At 39.0% G+C, this 17,210-nt stretch overlaps 1 protein-coding gene across 1 annotated transcript in view; it reads left to right on the top strand.

The window, feature by feature from the left end:
- Positions 1–17,210, top strand: part of MALRD1 (MAM and LDL receptor class A domain containing 1) — a 478,214-nt gene that overhangs the window by 409,426 nt on the left and 51,578 nt on the right. The window contains exons 34-36 of the mRNA XM_037891563.2: positions 5,340–5,615; positions 13,394–13,519; positions 16,549–16,615. Coding sequence (XP_037747491.1) covers positions 5,340–5,615; positions 13,394–13,519; positions 16,549–16,615 — 469 coding nt within the window. The remainder of the gene's footprint in view (positions 1–5,339; positions 5,616–13,393; positions 13,520–16,548; positions 16,616–17,210) is intronic.

Raw genomic sequence — 17,210 nt, forward strand, 5'->3', positions numbered from 1 at the left:
TTACTCCTTCCTGAGGCCCAGGAAAAATTAGAGTTCAGCCTTGGAGTGGGAACAGCTTTTCCACATTTGGAGGAAGAAGAAAGACACGTCTCACCTTCTTATATACGGTGTGTGTGTATGTAATATATACAATGTTTGTGTGCGTATTTACATGTACGGACATACACATATCTATACACACAATATGTATATAATGCTCATGTGTATGTAATAGGTATGTGTCAGTTCTAAAGCTGTCACAGGAATAGGCCACTATGCAACTCACTAAAACAGGATATTTATTATGAAGGAAGCTCTCAAAGTCTGATGTTCAACTAGCTTGCTATCAGCAATATTAGTGCATTTTACATTCGAAACCTCACTGCATCCCTAATATTTTAGTTTTTCTCCCCAATATTAAGAAAACAATTTAAATATTCCCACTATTAAGGATGAAATATGTCAGTAGCAGATACTACAGTGATGTAGGTGTAAATACCGAAATAGATAGTAGCTTTGAATGCAAAGAATTAATGTTGCGTTAATGACAATGTTGAATGGGATTTCATTCCAATTTAGCATTAGTTACTAGACACAGCAGACTTACCCAGTCCTAATCAAAGAGTTTGAATCCTTTGTAATTAGGTACAAATGAATGTTTGATAAATTCTCAATATTCTTAGCACAAACATTTCATTTGTTCTGTATATAAACATTTATAACCTACTTTCTGTGTTAGGGCCAAGTTACCCTCTGGGGGACACATTGTGGAGCCCCATGGACTTCAGTGATGTTTTATCAGCTGTCATTTGGAGCAGAATTTCACCAAGTGTATTTAAAGTTATAGAAAATGTGGAATAGTTAACATAAAAGGGGAGGTAACAAGACAGCATAGTAGTATGGAAGTCAGGTCTGCACAAATTTTACTTCTGTGTCTTAAAGACCATGAGCCATATTTGATTTGGCATAAATTTAGAAAATTCCACTGACATCAGAGGTGTTGCTTTGGATTTACAGGGAGGGAGTCAGGAAAGCAGAAATGTTAAGCCACAATTCAACAAAGCATTTATACATGTGTGTGAATGCTTTACTGAAGCAGGATGATATTGTTCATATTCTTAAGCCCTTTCCTGAATCAGGACCATATGTTTGAATTTATCAGCATTTTATGAGCCAGAAGTATATATAAAACTAGACATAGAGTTCAAAATGGAACCACAAATTCAAATACCTCTGAGCGTGAAGCTGGGGGAGATTAGAAACCTGGATCCGATTCAGTAACATTACCTGATCTGTAACAATGTCAGTTACAAAAGTTTGCATCAGTAGAGAGTGAGCTATATTCAGCCATTGACTTCACTAATGTGGTTTTTGCATAAGAAAGGGCATAATTTGTGTCCTCTGGACTAAATCCTCATCCTGGGCCCAATTCTGCCACAGTTACATAAATTGAGTAGTTCCATTAACAATGATCTAGCCCAAATTCAGAACGAAAAGGAAAAAAATTGAAAAGGTTAAAATATGTTAAACTCTATGAATATTTTAAAGAAATTACAGGTCAGAAGGGACCATTAAATCATCTCGTCTGAGCTCTTAAATTATTTACTATGTGATGTAAATAAATTCCTAAAATCAATCAGCCAAATATAACTATTATTTAGGAGCCTTTTGAAGATATATAAAGTGAAAACAATAGATTTGTAAAGCAAAAAACAAGTTATAACATATGGTAAAACATTACATAAAAATTTGAGTACCTCATTTCTTCTATTTAATAATTATATATGGATCCAATACTGCTTTTAAAATTAAAACAGCTAAAAATAGTGAATATGATCTTTGCAACAAAGATATTGTGGTAAAGAGAAGAATGAAATTCTTAAACTAGTTATCTGTCAGAATAAGAACAAAGACTTTTAGTCATGGCTAGAGACAGTATTTAAAATGAGATGCTTGAAACAGCAGTGATTGGAACGTACATGTGACATTGCACAGATCTCGAAAACTTTCTTTAAAAAGTTAATTCATCATTCTAATCTTGGGTAGGAGGATTATGTTGACATTCTGACATAAACCAGTAGTTTATAATTTTTACTGTGTCAAAACAATTGATGAGGACTATTTTTAAGTATGCCTTATGGCCAGAGTATGAAGGATAGCACATCCAGCATCACAGCACCACCATTCTCAGGACACTGGGGGCCCGGAATATGCCTGTAGCATGAAGGCCATTTTCTGTCCTGGACCCACATCATCATCAGAGATTTCTCAAATCTCAGTGTCTAGAGTCAAATGTCAGTGTCTAGAGTAGCAGAGTCAGGGCAGGGGATGGGAGCTCTTTTTCCCTATAATATTACTGGAAGTCACTAGATGGGGCTATTACAAAAATATTATAAATTCTGTTTATTTGAATGGTAAAGCAGTTAGATCTTGAAAGAAGTGCTTATTGTCAATTGTGGAGCGCTTCTTTTAGATGCCAATCGTACATCAATAAAGACTTTCTACTGTCATAGGTCCTGGTCCTGTAATGTGTCGCACACAAGTTGGCAGTGCTTGCTGCACAGAAGACAAAGGAAAATATAAAAGGGTATAGCCTCATTTGTACATTCCCGTACAAGGTGCCCTGCTTCACTGCAGCAGTAGCACACGATTTCACGTCGTCTCTCTGACGGAATCATTTCTTCAGCACAGCTGCTGTCCACAGGGTCTACCCCCATGAGCAAACAAAAACTTGCATGGGTGTCCCCACATTACACTCCTGTTGGCTAAGTCTCATCATTCATGAATGTAACATCATTCACTTGATTTAATATAACAAGCTGGCACCACAGGTGAATTTCCAGATTTAGGCCTGCTTCTTCTCTTGTTGAAGTCAATGGCAAAATTCCCATTGGCTTTAATGGGAAAACTGTTTGTCTGACATGTAGTGTCTTTAACGCTGTTGGTGGTAATGTAAATCATTGGGCTTACTGGTATGCTGCACATTCATCTAGATATAAAGAGAATTGAGCATACAGGGCCAGATTCTCCAGCCTGATCTTATCTGTACCTTTTGCACTCACACAGTACAAAGGCTCTGGAAATCAGACACATCTTTCCAATGGGGGGATCTTTGTTATACTGGACACAGACTGCATAATCAGGCCCTTTTGACACCCTCTCCAGGAATCCTGGTGTATGGAATATGTGGGAGCAGACATAGGGCATGACCAGAATGCAACAGACACTACCATTTGGCAGAGTTTAGTGCAACCTCCAGGTTTCTGTGAATTCCACCAGAGCCCTGGTTGGAACAGAACACACTAGAAAATCAGGGAGCCACAAAAACTTCCATGTTGGCTCCTTCCCTCTCTGTTGTACAGAACAAAAACTCAGTACAACAAAGAGTCTGGACCAGAATTTGCAAGAAATTATTTATCCACAGAATTTAGCCTGTAGCCCGTCTTTCTCTTTGCAGAGTATTCACAAGATGATTGCAATTTCTTCAAATCTGAAAGAACATAGTGATTTTTTTCCAAATTTGTCTATTCAATCACTGTTGATTAGTTGTGATCGGCCAGATAAGTTGCACGTTATTACAGTAGCACCTCAGAGTTATGAACACCTTGGGAATGGAGGTTGTTCATAACGCTGAAATGTTTGTAACTCTGAACAAAATGTTATGATTGTTCTTTCAAACATTTACAACTTAACATTGGCTTAATGCGACTTTGAAACTTTACTATGCAGAAGAAAAATGTTGCTTTCCCTTTATTTTTAGTATTTATTTAGACTGTATTTGCTTTTTTTTTTCTTTCTTTTTTTTTTTTGGTTTCTGCTGATGCCTCATTGCGTACTTCTGGTTTCAAATGAGGTGTGTGGTTGACTGGTCAGTTTTTAACTTTCATGTTCATAACTCTGAGGTTCTACTGCACTTCTATTTCATGATGCATGATCACACCAGCACTTCCAGCACAAACACTCACATGTGTAGATTTAAAATGTCCATGAGTATCTGTGTCAGTAAAACTCTATTGCACTAATATATTTGCACACACACACACACACACACACACGAAAAGGAGCCCAAGCAATGCTGAAGTAAATTCATTTGAGTATTATTCACAGAAAATAGTTTCCAGTATTTTTCAGCTCTAGAAACAAATGTTATGTGTTGGGCTAAGCCTCAATGAAACTGTGGTGTAAGAGCTACTTTTCATTATTGATAAACATATTAAATAGTTCAGCTCCTTTTTGGAACCAGATAGTTGAAACAATAACAGCCCCCACCCAAAACATGGGCACATGCAAGACACATGTGGGTGGTGGTGTTTTACTGGGTATTGTCTGGTGGAGGTGTGTGTGTGTCTGTCTGTATAAGAAAAGCAGGAGAAACAGCAGAAAAGCAAGGATACAGCTAGAACAAGCACTGGTAATGTGACTCTGAGAAAAGCTTAAAGAGAGAGCTTTTAGGCTAAGTGCTGGCTCAAAAGAGGCCTGGAACTGTCCAAAGAAACTGTCTCCTGCTGTTTGATTCATGCTGTGTTCAGGGAAACAAGATTTTGTACATTCTTTATAAATAAACAGGATTGCATCAGAGAAACACCTGACTCCAGTGTCAAATTCTCCTCTTGACCAACACAAGTCATTAGACCCCAACTTTTGACTAACTGCTGGCATCACAAAAGGGTAACATAACTGTACAATTTTTGCTTGTGCTGCTGATGAATTGTACCCTGAAAACCCATTATACAGTCCTTCCTTTGAGTTAATTCCCACATTTAATGAAGCTATGCTTCAGAATCAAAGCAATACATTGATATAACAAAATAGTTTTCTTTGCAGCTACCCTGTGAAAATTTTCCCCTTGCTATTTTGTTGATGTCTAAGGGTAAACCCTGGAGTACATAAAAGCTTTCTGTGTGAAATGTTCTTGTTGATCTAGAGGCTTATATAACCCTTCTTTGTTATTGTTTTAATCCATTAAGTCCATTGAAAGAGGAGCACTATAAGTTGATGGCTGCCAAAAATATTTACAAACCTTTTTCTAATACAGGGTGAAAGATAACTTTTAGCAACCCTTCTGTATTAAGCCTCCTGCACAAACAAGGTACAAACAAAAGAATCAAAATAAATGGTGCATTTAGGCTCTACAAGAAAAATGCTGCAACAAAATAAACAGGGAGGTGATACACAGACTTTTCAAAAGTGAATACTATACTAAGGGTGGAATGTGTTTATAAATAATTTTTAATCAAATTAGAAGAGTTGAATCTGCAAAATGAATTGCCTTCCCAGTAATCCCTAGGAGTCAGGATATATTCTGACTTCAAGACTGATGTGATAAATATTCCTTTTTTGGTCTTATTTTACCTGTCTAGGAACAGCCAAACCCCAACCTCCAACATGCAACACTGACCGGTTCACCTGTGTGTATGTACAGCAGTGTGTACCTCTTGCTGTAAAATGTAATGGGGTAGAGGATTGTACAGATGGAACTGATGAAATGAATTGTCCTACTGAGATTCCTACTACTGCTTCTCCATGGCTTTGCAAGGAAACAGAGTTCCTGTGTGCAAATAAAGGTTGTATCCCATCACTCTTGAGATGTGACGGCATGCCTGACTGCCAGTTTAATGAAGATGAAACTGACTGTCGTAAGTTACATTTAGTGATGTAGTTATATCCATGCTATCTTATTTTCATAAAATGACAAAGTATAATAGAGCTGTACTAAACAAATCCAAATCCAGTGAATTTAGTATGATTTCACAGCCAAGAACATATTTTTTTTGTATCTGCATATCATATAGGATCATTTATGGTATGATCATCAGTGGTTAACTCCTTGTTCAAACCTCCCACCACTAATCAGAGGCAAGTAATGAAGCAGAATTGGGGAACAAATGCCCAATCCATTTCTTGAGCAGAATATAGGAAAACTCTATAAGAACAATTGCATGTGACATAAAAGGGGAGAGACCTGTGGAAAGGGAGCATTCCAGACCCACTCTTCCTCCTCATTCCCCACACTGCTGTCCCCATGGTCAGGTCCATGGAGAATGGATATCATGGGTCCAGTGAAGGACTAGTGGGGTAGAGCAGGGACCCATATGTTTCATTCCTCACTCCCACGGTATCTTCCATTTCTTTCTCTGTAAGAGCCATATCCCCTCGGCAGCTAGGTGGTATTTGTTCTGGAGAGCCTGGGTGTTGCCTGCTAACTGTTTGAGGAGGGATGTTGCTCCTATCTGGTGTTACATGCAGGTACATCTAGTGTTTCTAAGGCAGGGACAGTATTGGAGTCTATGTCCTCCACTGTAGCTGCCTCAAGGTGTGCAAGGAAATACCCAACAGGAAATGTGATGGTAGAACAGGGAGAGGGAGAGCATCCTTTCCAGAGGGATGATCTATAGAGAAGAAAAGTCTGGGACGGTGCAGTGGGACATGGCATGGAAGAGATACTGTAGAGAGCAAAATGAGAGAAGATAGAAAACTTCTGTGCAAGTAATTGAAGGAAGCGGCAGCTAGGAAGCATCTACAGCCAGTGGTTGGTACTGTTACAGTGCAGTAACTCCTCACTTAAAATCATCCTGGTTAACGTTGTTTCCTTGTTACGTTGCTGATCATTTAGGGAACATGCTCGTTTAAAGTTGTGCAATGCTCCTTTATAATGTTGTTTGGCAGCCGCCTGCTTTGTCCACTGCTTGCAGAAAGAGCAGCCTGTTGCAGCCAGCTGGTGGGGGCTTGGAACCAGGGTGGACCGGCAGCCCCCCTATCAGCTCCCTGCTCCCCTAAATTCCCTGTGCAGTAGCCGCCCAGCAGGTTGTCAATTTCTGGGCAGTTCAGCTGTCCCTCCCCCCACTGCCACGTGCTGCTCCTGCCCTCTGCCTTGGAGCTACTCCCAGGAGCCTCCTGCTTGCTGTGCAAGGGGGGCGAGGGGAGAAGGGTGCTAATGTCAGGGTGTCCCCCTCCCCCCTGCTCCTTTACCCCATCATGCCATCTCCACAGAGCAGGCAGGGGACAGATAGAGCCCAGGATGGAGGGAGCTTGCTGGCAGCAGCTGCTGTCTCAACTTGCTGATCTACTTAAAAAGGCAGTGTACGTAGAGTGGAGTCAGCGTACTTAAAGTACCAATGCACATCTCTCTCTCTCTCTCTCTAACACACACACACACACACACACACACACACACACACAGTGTGTGTGTCTCTTTCTCTCTCTGCCATTCTGTCTCCTGTCCCTACATTCTTGCTGCCTTGTAGAGTATGAGGCTACATTAACAACAATGTGTTATCCCTCGATGGCTCAGCTGAGTGCTAGTTCATCATTTAGCAGTAATGCATTCCCTGGAAAATATCCCACTCTCTTCCATCCTCTGACTCCACCACCTCAACCAAGCTTCATAATTATCATTGCTGTGTACAGTATTACATTGTTTAAAACTTATACTGTATATATATATATATATATATAGTGACAAAGTTCCTCCTCTACCTTGGTGTGTCCTGCGCTTATTGGTAGATTTTGCTCGCCTCAGAGATTCACAGCAGCCCTCAGTTTGGCCACTTTCATGGCTCAAATATGCTGTTCACTCAGATAACCTCATCACTGGCCAGCATGGGGAAAAAAGAGTAAGAACAATCCCCGCAGTTTCTGCTGATCCACCATGTGGGTTGGGGACCAGCTCAGAGACCTTCACCTCTGGTGGAAGCTCCTGTGTTGGGTCAGGGGTTCGGAGGTTTGGGGGGAACCCAGGCCCGCCCTCTACCCCGGGTTCCAGCCCAGGGCTCTGTGGACTGCAGCTGTCTAGAATGCCTTCTGGAACAGCTGTGCAACAGCTACGTCTCCCTGGGCTACTTCCCCATGGCTTCCTTCCAACACCACCTTTGTCCTCACCACAGGACCTTCCTCCTGATGTCTGTTAAAGCTTGTACTCCTCAGTCCTCCAGCAGCATGACCTCTCACTCCCAGCTCCTTACATGCACACCTCACTAACTGGAGTGACAGCCTTTTTAAACCAGGTGTTCTGATTAGCCTCAATTAATTCGAGCAGCTTCCCAATTGGCTACAGGTGTCCTAATTAGCCTGCCTGCCTTAATTAGTTCTAGAACGTTCCTGAGTGTTCTGGAATAGTCCCTGTTATCTTACCCAGGGAAAAGGGACCTGCTTAACCTGGAACTAATGTATCTACCTTCGACCACTCTCTTGTAGCCATCTGGCCTGACACTGTCACAATATATATATAAAATATAGTCTTTTGTCTCTTGAAAAAAATTTCCCTGGAACGTAACCCCCCCATTGCATTCATGAGGAAATTAACATCGTTTTGCTTAAAGTAGCATTTTCCAGGAACATAACTACAACGTTAAGCAAGGAGTTACTGTGTTAATTAAACTGCGTGGCTGAAACAGAGCATCCTAGGAGGCTGCCATTTTGCAAGGTCCAACAAGGTGGAGGAGATCTTCCTTAAATCTAAAATACTGCTGATGGGTCTGGTGCTAAACAAAGAGCAATGATGAATGGGTTTCCAGAACTGGATAGCTATTCTGAGGGAGTTCCGAGTCAACATGGATAGTGCACATATTGGAAATGGACCACACAGAGATTTTATTTAATATGTTAAGGCATATAAAAGGATTTTATTTTATTAATCAAGCAGGGAGGGAGTGCAGCCCATAATACTGTACTGCTCCACAGAGTAACCATGGTGACAAATGTTTTTAAATGACTGTATGGTACTTCTGTTAATATACATAACTGGAAGCATTTCTGGTTTTGTTCTTAGATCACTCAGCTGCATTGCTTTGCGATTCTGCCAGTTCAGTGTTCCAGGGAACACTCCTGACCTCACTAGAGTTTCAAAAGCAACTCTGGTGCTATAGTAGCAGCAACCTGTGTCCTTGGGGAGAATGAAAGCATGAGGGACCTGGAACTCCAACTCCCAGGGGGCACTACAGCAGCTCAGGCTGACACAGAGATTAATGCTGCCCAACCCAAAATGTTTCATTCCAGGTTGATAAGCTAAAACCAAATGTTTCATTTCAATATGAAAACACATATTGCAATATCAGATTTTCCCGCTGGATGGAAATTTGATTTTTCAGTCGTCTCTGTTGATACATGTTATCCATTCAGACAATCGCATACTGTATCTAACACAATCGATGCAAGAGGTGTTCAGCAGTTGATTTTACAAACTATGTGGAAGAACTTTCCTGTGAATCTGAGCTGAAAATTGAGCTCTGTGTTTTTGTAGAAAATTCTGAAATTGAATCAATGAAAGCACAAGCTCCAGGATGTTTCTGTCTTTAGACCATTACCTACTTCAAGGGATCCAAAGTCTGGCTGTGTCAAAAGTCCCCGTTTTCAATACTCAGCCACCTCTTTCTGCCCTAGGCTGGTCCCCTATATTCTCTAGATTATCTCATTATGTCCTAAGGCTAAGATCCTAACTCCAGTCCACCAGGCCAGTTGTGTGCTCCAGGGATCACACATGTCTCCCACTACTAGTTCCAATGCTCTTGAAATATTACTTCTGTATCTTTCAATCTTAAAGCTACATCTTGGGAGGGAGGCAAAGTAATTCCTGGCATATTCAAAGAACAAACAGTTTGATGCTGAGATCTTAAACCCAGGAATTTTGGGTGGATTGGAAACTTATTCAAACCTACTATCACATCCCTGCTCCAAAAGTCTGATAGTTTTATGCCTACAATATGATAGCTGACAGTATAACACTGCCATGACAGTTGACATTCCCTCTCTCAAGATCACAATTGAGGCTGGTGATGCTTTGGAACTGAACTGCAGGGTGGTTACTATTGTGCAGACTTTTCTCTCTTTGCTGTTAGTATGCTTTGAGGGCTTTGCAGCATTCATCTTCTCTTGCTGTCTACTTTTGGCATGTCAGATAGCATGAACATTTGTCAGCAGAGGAAAAGCAGAAGGGGGAAAAGGAAACACCTATCTTACAAACTCAGTTTACTTTACTGGAATTTTTGCACGTTCTGTAAAAAAAGTGAGTGTTGTGCTAGTAATCACACTCTGTATGTAACGTAATAACACAGGTCAGATGATGTTTTCTTAGAAGATCTTTGTGATTTTTCTGAATTTAAATTTGTTTTCCTCAGCATAAATGAACATATCAGAGTGCAGTTAAGCTTTGATGACTACCAGAGTCATTCTTTTAGGTTAGATCATTTTTAACAAAATAGTAAACATTTTTTCTGCTCCCCCCACTGTCCATTTAATTCTCTTTTATCAGCTCCTTCCAAAGACCAACCATAGTTCTGTCCTTTTCAATGAAATTGCTTTGCTACTCTTTTTGAAAGGCTTCACCCAAAGCATTGAAGTCAATGGAAAGACTCCCATCAACTTCAGTAGGCTTTGGATCAGGCCCTGTTCTCCTCTCATTTCACGTGTACTATTTCCCTTCATAATTTCATTTACCTGGATGTATGAACAGAAAGCCACAAAATGCTCATCCTGTTTCAGTCCCAGATTGTATCAAGTGATAGCATCATCTCCCAGGATGGAGACAGGTTGGCAAAATGTGTTCTTTAGAGATAAAGTATAAATCCTGAAAGAGGCCACAGCAAAGAGAAACAAACACAAACGCATTAGTCACATCTCTACTACAACCACCATCACCACCACAAAAATGTTGCCATGTATGATTTAAAGATTTATGTAGAAAGAAATTTCCTGCATCGGTCACTGAACAGTTTGCTTGTGCAGTGTCATGTTAATGTTGTATTAGATCTATTAATTTGGTGGATTTTATTTCTTGCTGCTCTTTACAACAGAAGCTTCAAGTTATGCTGCCTTTACAAATGCTCTGCTTAGCTAGCCCTTCTGTCACTCCTAAATTTAGGAAAGAGCTCTTTATCTCACCAGCTTTTTTTTTTTTTTTTTTTTTTTGTAAATTGCATGATCTAAAATGGAAAGGGTATAAAATAAACATAAAGACCCGAGGGGTGTATGCATTACTTTCCACATGCCTCCAGTAGAATCTGACTTAACTGCTAACAGCAATGAATAAGAAATGATTTCTCATTTCGCTACAGTGCAATAAAATGGATTTGTGGTGTGCACCTATGAACTTCCAAAGACATGACAAATCTTAAAATCATACATTTTCAAAAAGTTTCTTTCTTTCTTTTCTTTTTACACACTTAATTTGCACTTACGGAATGAATTATGGATGCAAACCTGAGTATTTGTACCCATTTGCTCCCATTTTAATCCCTGCATTTGGCATCCGCATCCTTAAAACACATGGTGGTCTCTCATGACATTTAATTATCACTCTGCTGGAGTCCTTTGTAGCTGTGTGAATGACCGAGTGTATTGACTGAATCCAAAGCATTAATGTAATATTAAAGTAGAAATATCAATGTTAAAAAGTCAGAAAATTCTAAAAGTTAGTTACTGCTGCATTGATAGCTTAGCCATATTCCCTTTCTTAACACCCACTGCAGTGGTGCAATGCAGTCATGAAGGAGATCCAACCTCTGGAAGGGGAATGTTAGGGTGGGGCAGAGCCACTCAAGCAACTTCTTCATCGCCCTCCCCGGTACAGGGGTAGGGGGTGGAGAAGTGGTAAACTGGGGAGAAAAGGGCATGTTCAGGGCATCTCTATGCCCCAACAATCGCCAGCTACTTAAACAGTCCTTGGGACTAATGACAGCCAGCACAAAGCAGAGAAGCAGGCCAGAGATTTCTCTATTTTACCCTATGGTATCAGTCTAGCGGAGAGCCAGTCCCAAGACTGGGGAAAGTAGAAGTGGCTCTATGCCACATTTGTCTCCGCAACACAAGCTGAGCTGAGCACAACTTAAATGTAGCCCAGGTACAGAATTCCTATGTTTATCATGGTGTACATTAAACAACATAAGCAATACTACATGTATCCTTACATGGAGCTTCTTTAAAATAGGTGGGTAAGAAAAATCATACAAAAGGTCTAAGAGATATAAGTGAAATTGCTGAAGTTAAAGACTTGAGTTTTTACATATCAAATTCTCAGGGCTGTATGCAATTTCACCCCTGATTTTGGATGCATTTATTGCTTACTGCAGTTATATGCACAAACTTGTATTTGTGTGCAAATGACACAAGCTACAAGTATTTTCCACTGAATGCATCCGATGAAGTGAGCTATAGCTCACGAAAGCTTATGCTCAAATAAATTGGTTAGTCTCTAAGGTGCCACAAGTACTCCTTTTCTTTTTGCGAATACAGACTAACACAGCTGCTACTCTGAAACCTGATCCCTATGATGTATGCAAAAGGAGGAAAACTAGCCAATATTTCCTAAAGTGACTAGTAATTTCATATATATTTATAGTCCTTGGCAAATTGGCAGTGTGTAAGATTTATGGACCTGATCCTGTGAACCTTTAGTCCTAGGAGTCTACTTGTCATCTGAGAGAATGCCTTCATTAGCAAGAGTTGGCAGGATCTGATGTAATATTCGTATTGCAAGGTTGAAGTGCAGTATTTTATATTCAGCGTTTTCTTTTGGCTCGGTGTAATCCAGTCATTTAGAGTACTTAAAATATTCCTAAATTCTCTCATGCTTGTTATAAATTTAAAATCTGGGCCAAACTCTGCTCAGTTACACTGGTGATATGTCTAACTCAAGTGAAAACAGAGTGTTACTCCTGGTTTACGCAAGCATAATGGAGAGAAGAATTTAGCTCACAGTCCCTTAAACCAAGATGTTCAGAAATAATGGCTCAGGGACAGTACCACAGAACATTTCATTAGCTGGAATATTTCTCAAAGTGACAAAATGCTGTTAGATTCTTGGACAGAATGCAGAACCACTGGGTACATCTTATAGAATCCGTGATGCCATAATGAATTACCTGGAGGCTTATGTGATTCTGTCAAGATTTCCCCTCTATAATTCCTTTAGATGAGTTTAGAGAATATAACTGAATGCTACAACATGACAAATGTCTGTAGGTTTAGATTTTTAATGTAGCCTTACTCCCCTTTTGTTACATCAACGATATATAGTGTTTAGCTTCTAGAAACAAAATGGGATACATTTACAGAAATTTTCTGTTCTATGTTTAAGAATTAATTCAGTTATCTTTATAACTGAGTTATCTAGGCAGGGTGATTATCTTTTCTGATGTCTGATTGTGGATTTTCATTAAGCATTGCACCTTATTCGACCAACAACATATCAAATATAAACACCCCCTCCCAGAATTTGAACATGGTAAAAGCTTGATTCGGCAACCTAAGCTGTCTTTTTTAATGTCTAAGTTGTACACCTCTGAAATGGAAGTTTATAATGGAAATGCCGATCCAGATTTATGTACTCTGACACAAATAAGCTGCTATAGTTTTCCAGTAGTGTTTTATCAATGAATAAAGGAAATGTGTCTGACCGTGTCATCTTGTTACTTTGTTCCAGCCACAAAGGACTGCTTCAATGGTTCTTTGTTGTGTGCATCAACTAATACATGTATTCCAGTCTCCAAGCGCTGTGATGGTATTGCAGACTGCTTTGATTTCAGTCTTGATGAATCCAGCTGTTCAGGTAGTCGGTTTCACATCAAAATATCATTTCAATAGAAATATATAGAGTTTTTTTATTTAACCTGCAAATGGTGCACAATATTGACTGAATCATCCTGCTGAAGCTCAGTCAGATTACATGAGGGATAAATTTGAAACATTATGTTATTTGTATAGAGAGGAGAGTGGGGGGAAAAATTGAAAAAATGGTGACTGTTTGAAGTGGGGATATTTCTTGGTATATATATATTGAATGGCAGTAAAACCTCTATCCTGAAAACATATAGGCTTAATTTTAATTATGCAAGTAGTCCCAGTAAAGTGAATTGAACATTTGGAGGTCCCTGGGATTTCTAATGTGCTTAAAGTTAAGCACAATGCACGTGCAGGACTGGGGCCTAAAACAGGAAATAGAGAATGCATCTTAGCATAATAAAAATATTGCAAAGCCTAATATTTTTAGTACAACAGAAAAATAATGGATAAAAATAGGAAATGCAGTATATCTAATGAAAATCATCTTTAGAACACACATTTTGTTATATTATACAAAGTGTTTAACTCACAAGGTATCCATAAAGCTATATTCTGTGCCCAGATGTTAATACGAAGCATTTACTGACTTCTGGGGGAGCAACTGGAAAAGAATTAGACCAGAAATATAAGTTATATTATGTTTTATTATATGAAAGAGTAATATTTTACCATGAAAAATTCACAGTTAATATAAAATGCTTGGTAAATAGATGTTGTCATCTATCGTTGGTAATTTTTTAATGTTTTGAGTGAATGTTATAAATGCAAGGGAGTATATTCAATATTCAGTTAAATGTAGAGGATTGTGAGATGGTAAACATAAAGCAGTAAATGTGAATAGAGGTAAAAAAGGGCCTTCTACTGCTTTTCAGGTGGCATATCTTTTAAATAATTTGCTTCCCACACTATCTTGCTGGAAATTCCGGTATCTGAATGGAATAACTAATCTGATATTTTTTCTTTTATTTTTCTCCAGCAAACAGCCCATACTATTTCTTTTATCTGACTCGATGCAGCAGTGAATTTGGTCATACATTTTCCCCCATTCCAGGAAGATGGCCCAAATCCTGCCATTGATTCTAACACCAATAGACCCCTGTGTCCAGGCAAGGCACCACATAGGTGTTGGAGTGTAGCCATGCCACATACCATGCCCAGCCAATTGCAGGATCAGGACAATGGTGGGGGTTATAATAACTTGTTCAGTCTCATAAAATTGCAACTGTGTTATCTGACCAATGACTTTCTTATTGTTCAGATTATGCCATCTAGTTTCTATTAATAGAATCATAGAATATCAGGGTTGGAAGGGACCTCAGGAGATCATTGTTGTTTTGGGATACATTTTCAAAGCAATGAGCCACTGCCATTGTTGTTAATGGAAGTTCTGTCATTAAGAGCTGAATCCTGCAAACTTCAGTGGAACTAGTCACAATGTGTAAAGTGAAGCTCATGTACAAATCTTTGCAGGATCAGGGTCTTAGGCATGCATGTAACTTTACTCAGATAAGGAGGCCAACAGAATTCATGTGCATACCAGTAAGTAATAATTTTGCCTCTGATTCTGCAAAACTTAGTCACATACTTTACTTTACTCCAGAGACTAGCCCCATTGAAGTTCATGAGGCTGCTCACTTAAAGTAAAGTTTTGCATGTGCCTAGAGTTGCAGGATAGCAGCCTAAATATTTTTACTGCTATAGATATTGCCATGGGTATAAACTCCAACAGAATGTTTTGAAAGTTTAGAGGAGCATGTACCGCCCTGCTGTAATTATATAACTATAATGTGGAAGACTATTCAGTGGTAATAAAATAGTAAATAAAACAAGACAGATATTCTTAAAAGGAACTAATAACAAACATTTGTAAAAATTATTTTGTTACTATTAAAACCTTTGGGTTTTGTTTTTGGTTTATTTGGGGCTTTTTTGTGAATGAATATTTTTTAAAATTAAATCTGTAAATGCTAAAATATATGTGAACTTAGGTTGATCTCATGCCCACCAAATACCCAAGGTGTGGTGAACGTCCATAACAACACTTGGCTTGGCAAGTCTTTCTTCTTAAACATCTTATTCTATTAAGACTGATTTCCCTCAAGCTGTATGAACATATATCTATGAAAAGTCTTTAATGAAAAGACTGGTCACACAGCAGATGGTGAACATCTGTTCTTATCTCATCCTTACATTTAAACTATTAATAAGAATATCAGACATAGGCACTAAATCAGTCGAGGAAGTTCAGCACTCTAAACTAACTCTTTTCTCTATTGCAGTGGTTCTTAACCTTTACTGCACCCCTTTGGTTCTCAAAATATGTTCTCACACCCCTTATCAAAAATTGTTGAAGTAGGTCAGTTCTTTAAACCTAGATATAGTTTTTGTTTGTGTGTTACAGTAATCATTAAAATATATATAATGTTAATAAATACATAGGTTTTATGAAACAAAGTAGTTGTACTTACGTGCCTGTGCTTAATTTGTGTTTTTGATGATTTACCTTCTAAAAAAATCTGGCATGTCTCGCATCTCCAGAAAGGGCATCTTGCACCCCCACGTGCACCCTAGGTTAAGAACCACTGCTCTATTGTATAGTGTTGGGAATCTTCATATTGTAATATCTGAAGGTTTCAATGAATGACAAAAGCCCCACTATGAGAGTCATGTAAAATTTGACCTGAGAAATCACTAGGGCCTGGACCCAGCAAAGCGTAGGAATTACTTTAAGCACAAGTAGTGCTATTGACTTCGGTGGAGATACTAATATGCTTAGGATAGGCATGTGACCAAGTGTGTTACTGAATCAGGACCTACAGTGCTGGTCTTCAGAAATGCTCAGCACCCAAAACACCAGATATACTAAATGAGAGCTGTGAGTATTCAGCACCTCCGAAAATCAAATTGTAGAAGATCTGATGTAGGTAAAAAAATCTTACATTGGCAGGAGGAACGGACTAATGTCTATTACATCTTCCTTAATCTAGTTACCTTTGTTTACTTACATTTTCCTAGATTGTCCAGAAGGATATTGCAAAAACGGAGGAACTTGTATCATCAAAGATGCTGTTCCTTTATGCCGGTAAGGTTCATTCTCTTATTCTTTTGAGAAGAGTTTCTTTTGTTCCCTACAATTAGAAATGTATTTCTGAAGAGTAAATTTGCACTGCATGAGTTTGCACTATTCTCATTTACAGTAGCTGAGTGAATAAGAGACCAACAAATAATGAGGGTGTTTTGAGAAGAATAGTAGCGAACAAGCAGAATTTTCCATGACTTTCATCTGTCCTGTAGTTAGGATGGCCTGTTTTTTCAACACCTAACGTTTCCTCCATCTCATATTGCACATGAACATTTAAAAGAACATATGGTTATGAAAAATAATGCCTTGTTTACAACAGACATATTGTGCATCTCAAGGAAGATTCACAGTAGGCCATGTTCCCAGCTCTTCATTAATTTGTGATGTATCTCTGGCATAACATTACTTATTGTACATATTTCACCTGTTGCTTTTCCACTTATGTAAAAAAAAAGGGGGGGGTTAAATGCATTTAGAAATGTTGCAGTGCAAACCAGGGGAGCAATTGTGAATGCCCTTCCAGCTTCTGAAAAGCAATTTCTTTTTATTTGTCACGAACAGTGATTTTCTGTATTTTCAGCACAGGCTGGACCAC

Source organism: Chelonia mydas, chromosome 2 (genome assembly GCF_015237465.2).
Source record: "Chelonia mydas isolate rCheMyd1 chromosome 2, rCheMyd1.pri.v2, whole genome shotgun sequence".
In the NCBI taxonomy this organism is placed as follows: Eukaryota; Metazoa; Chordata; order Testudines; family Cheloniidae; genus Chelonia; species Chelonia mydas.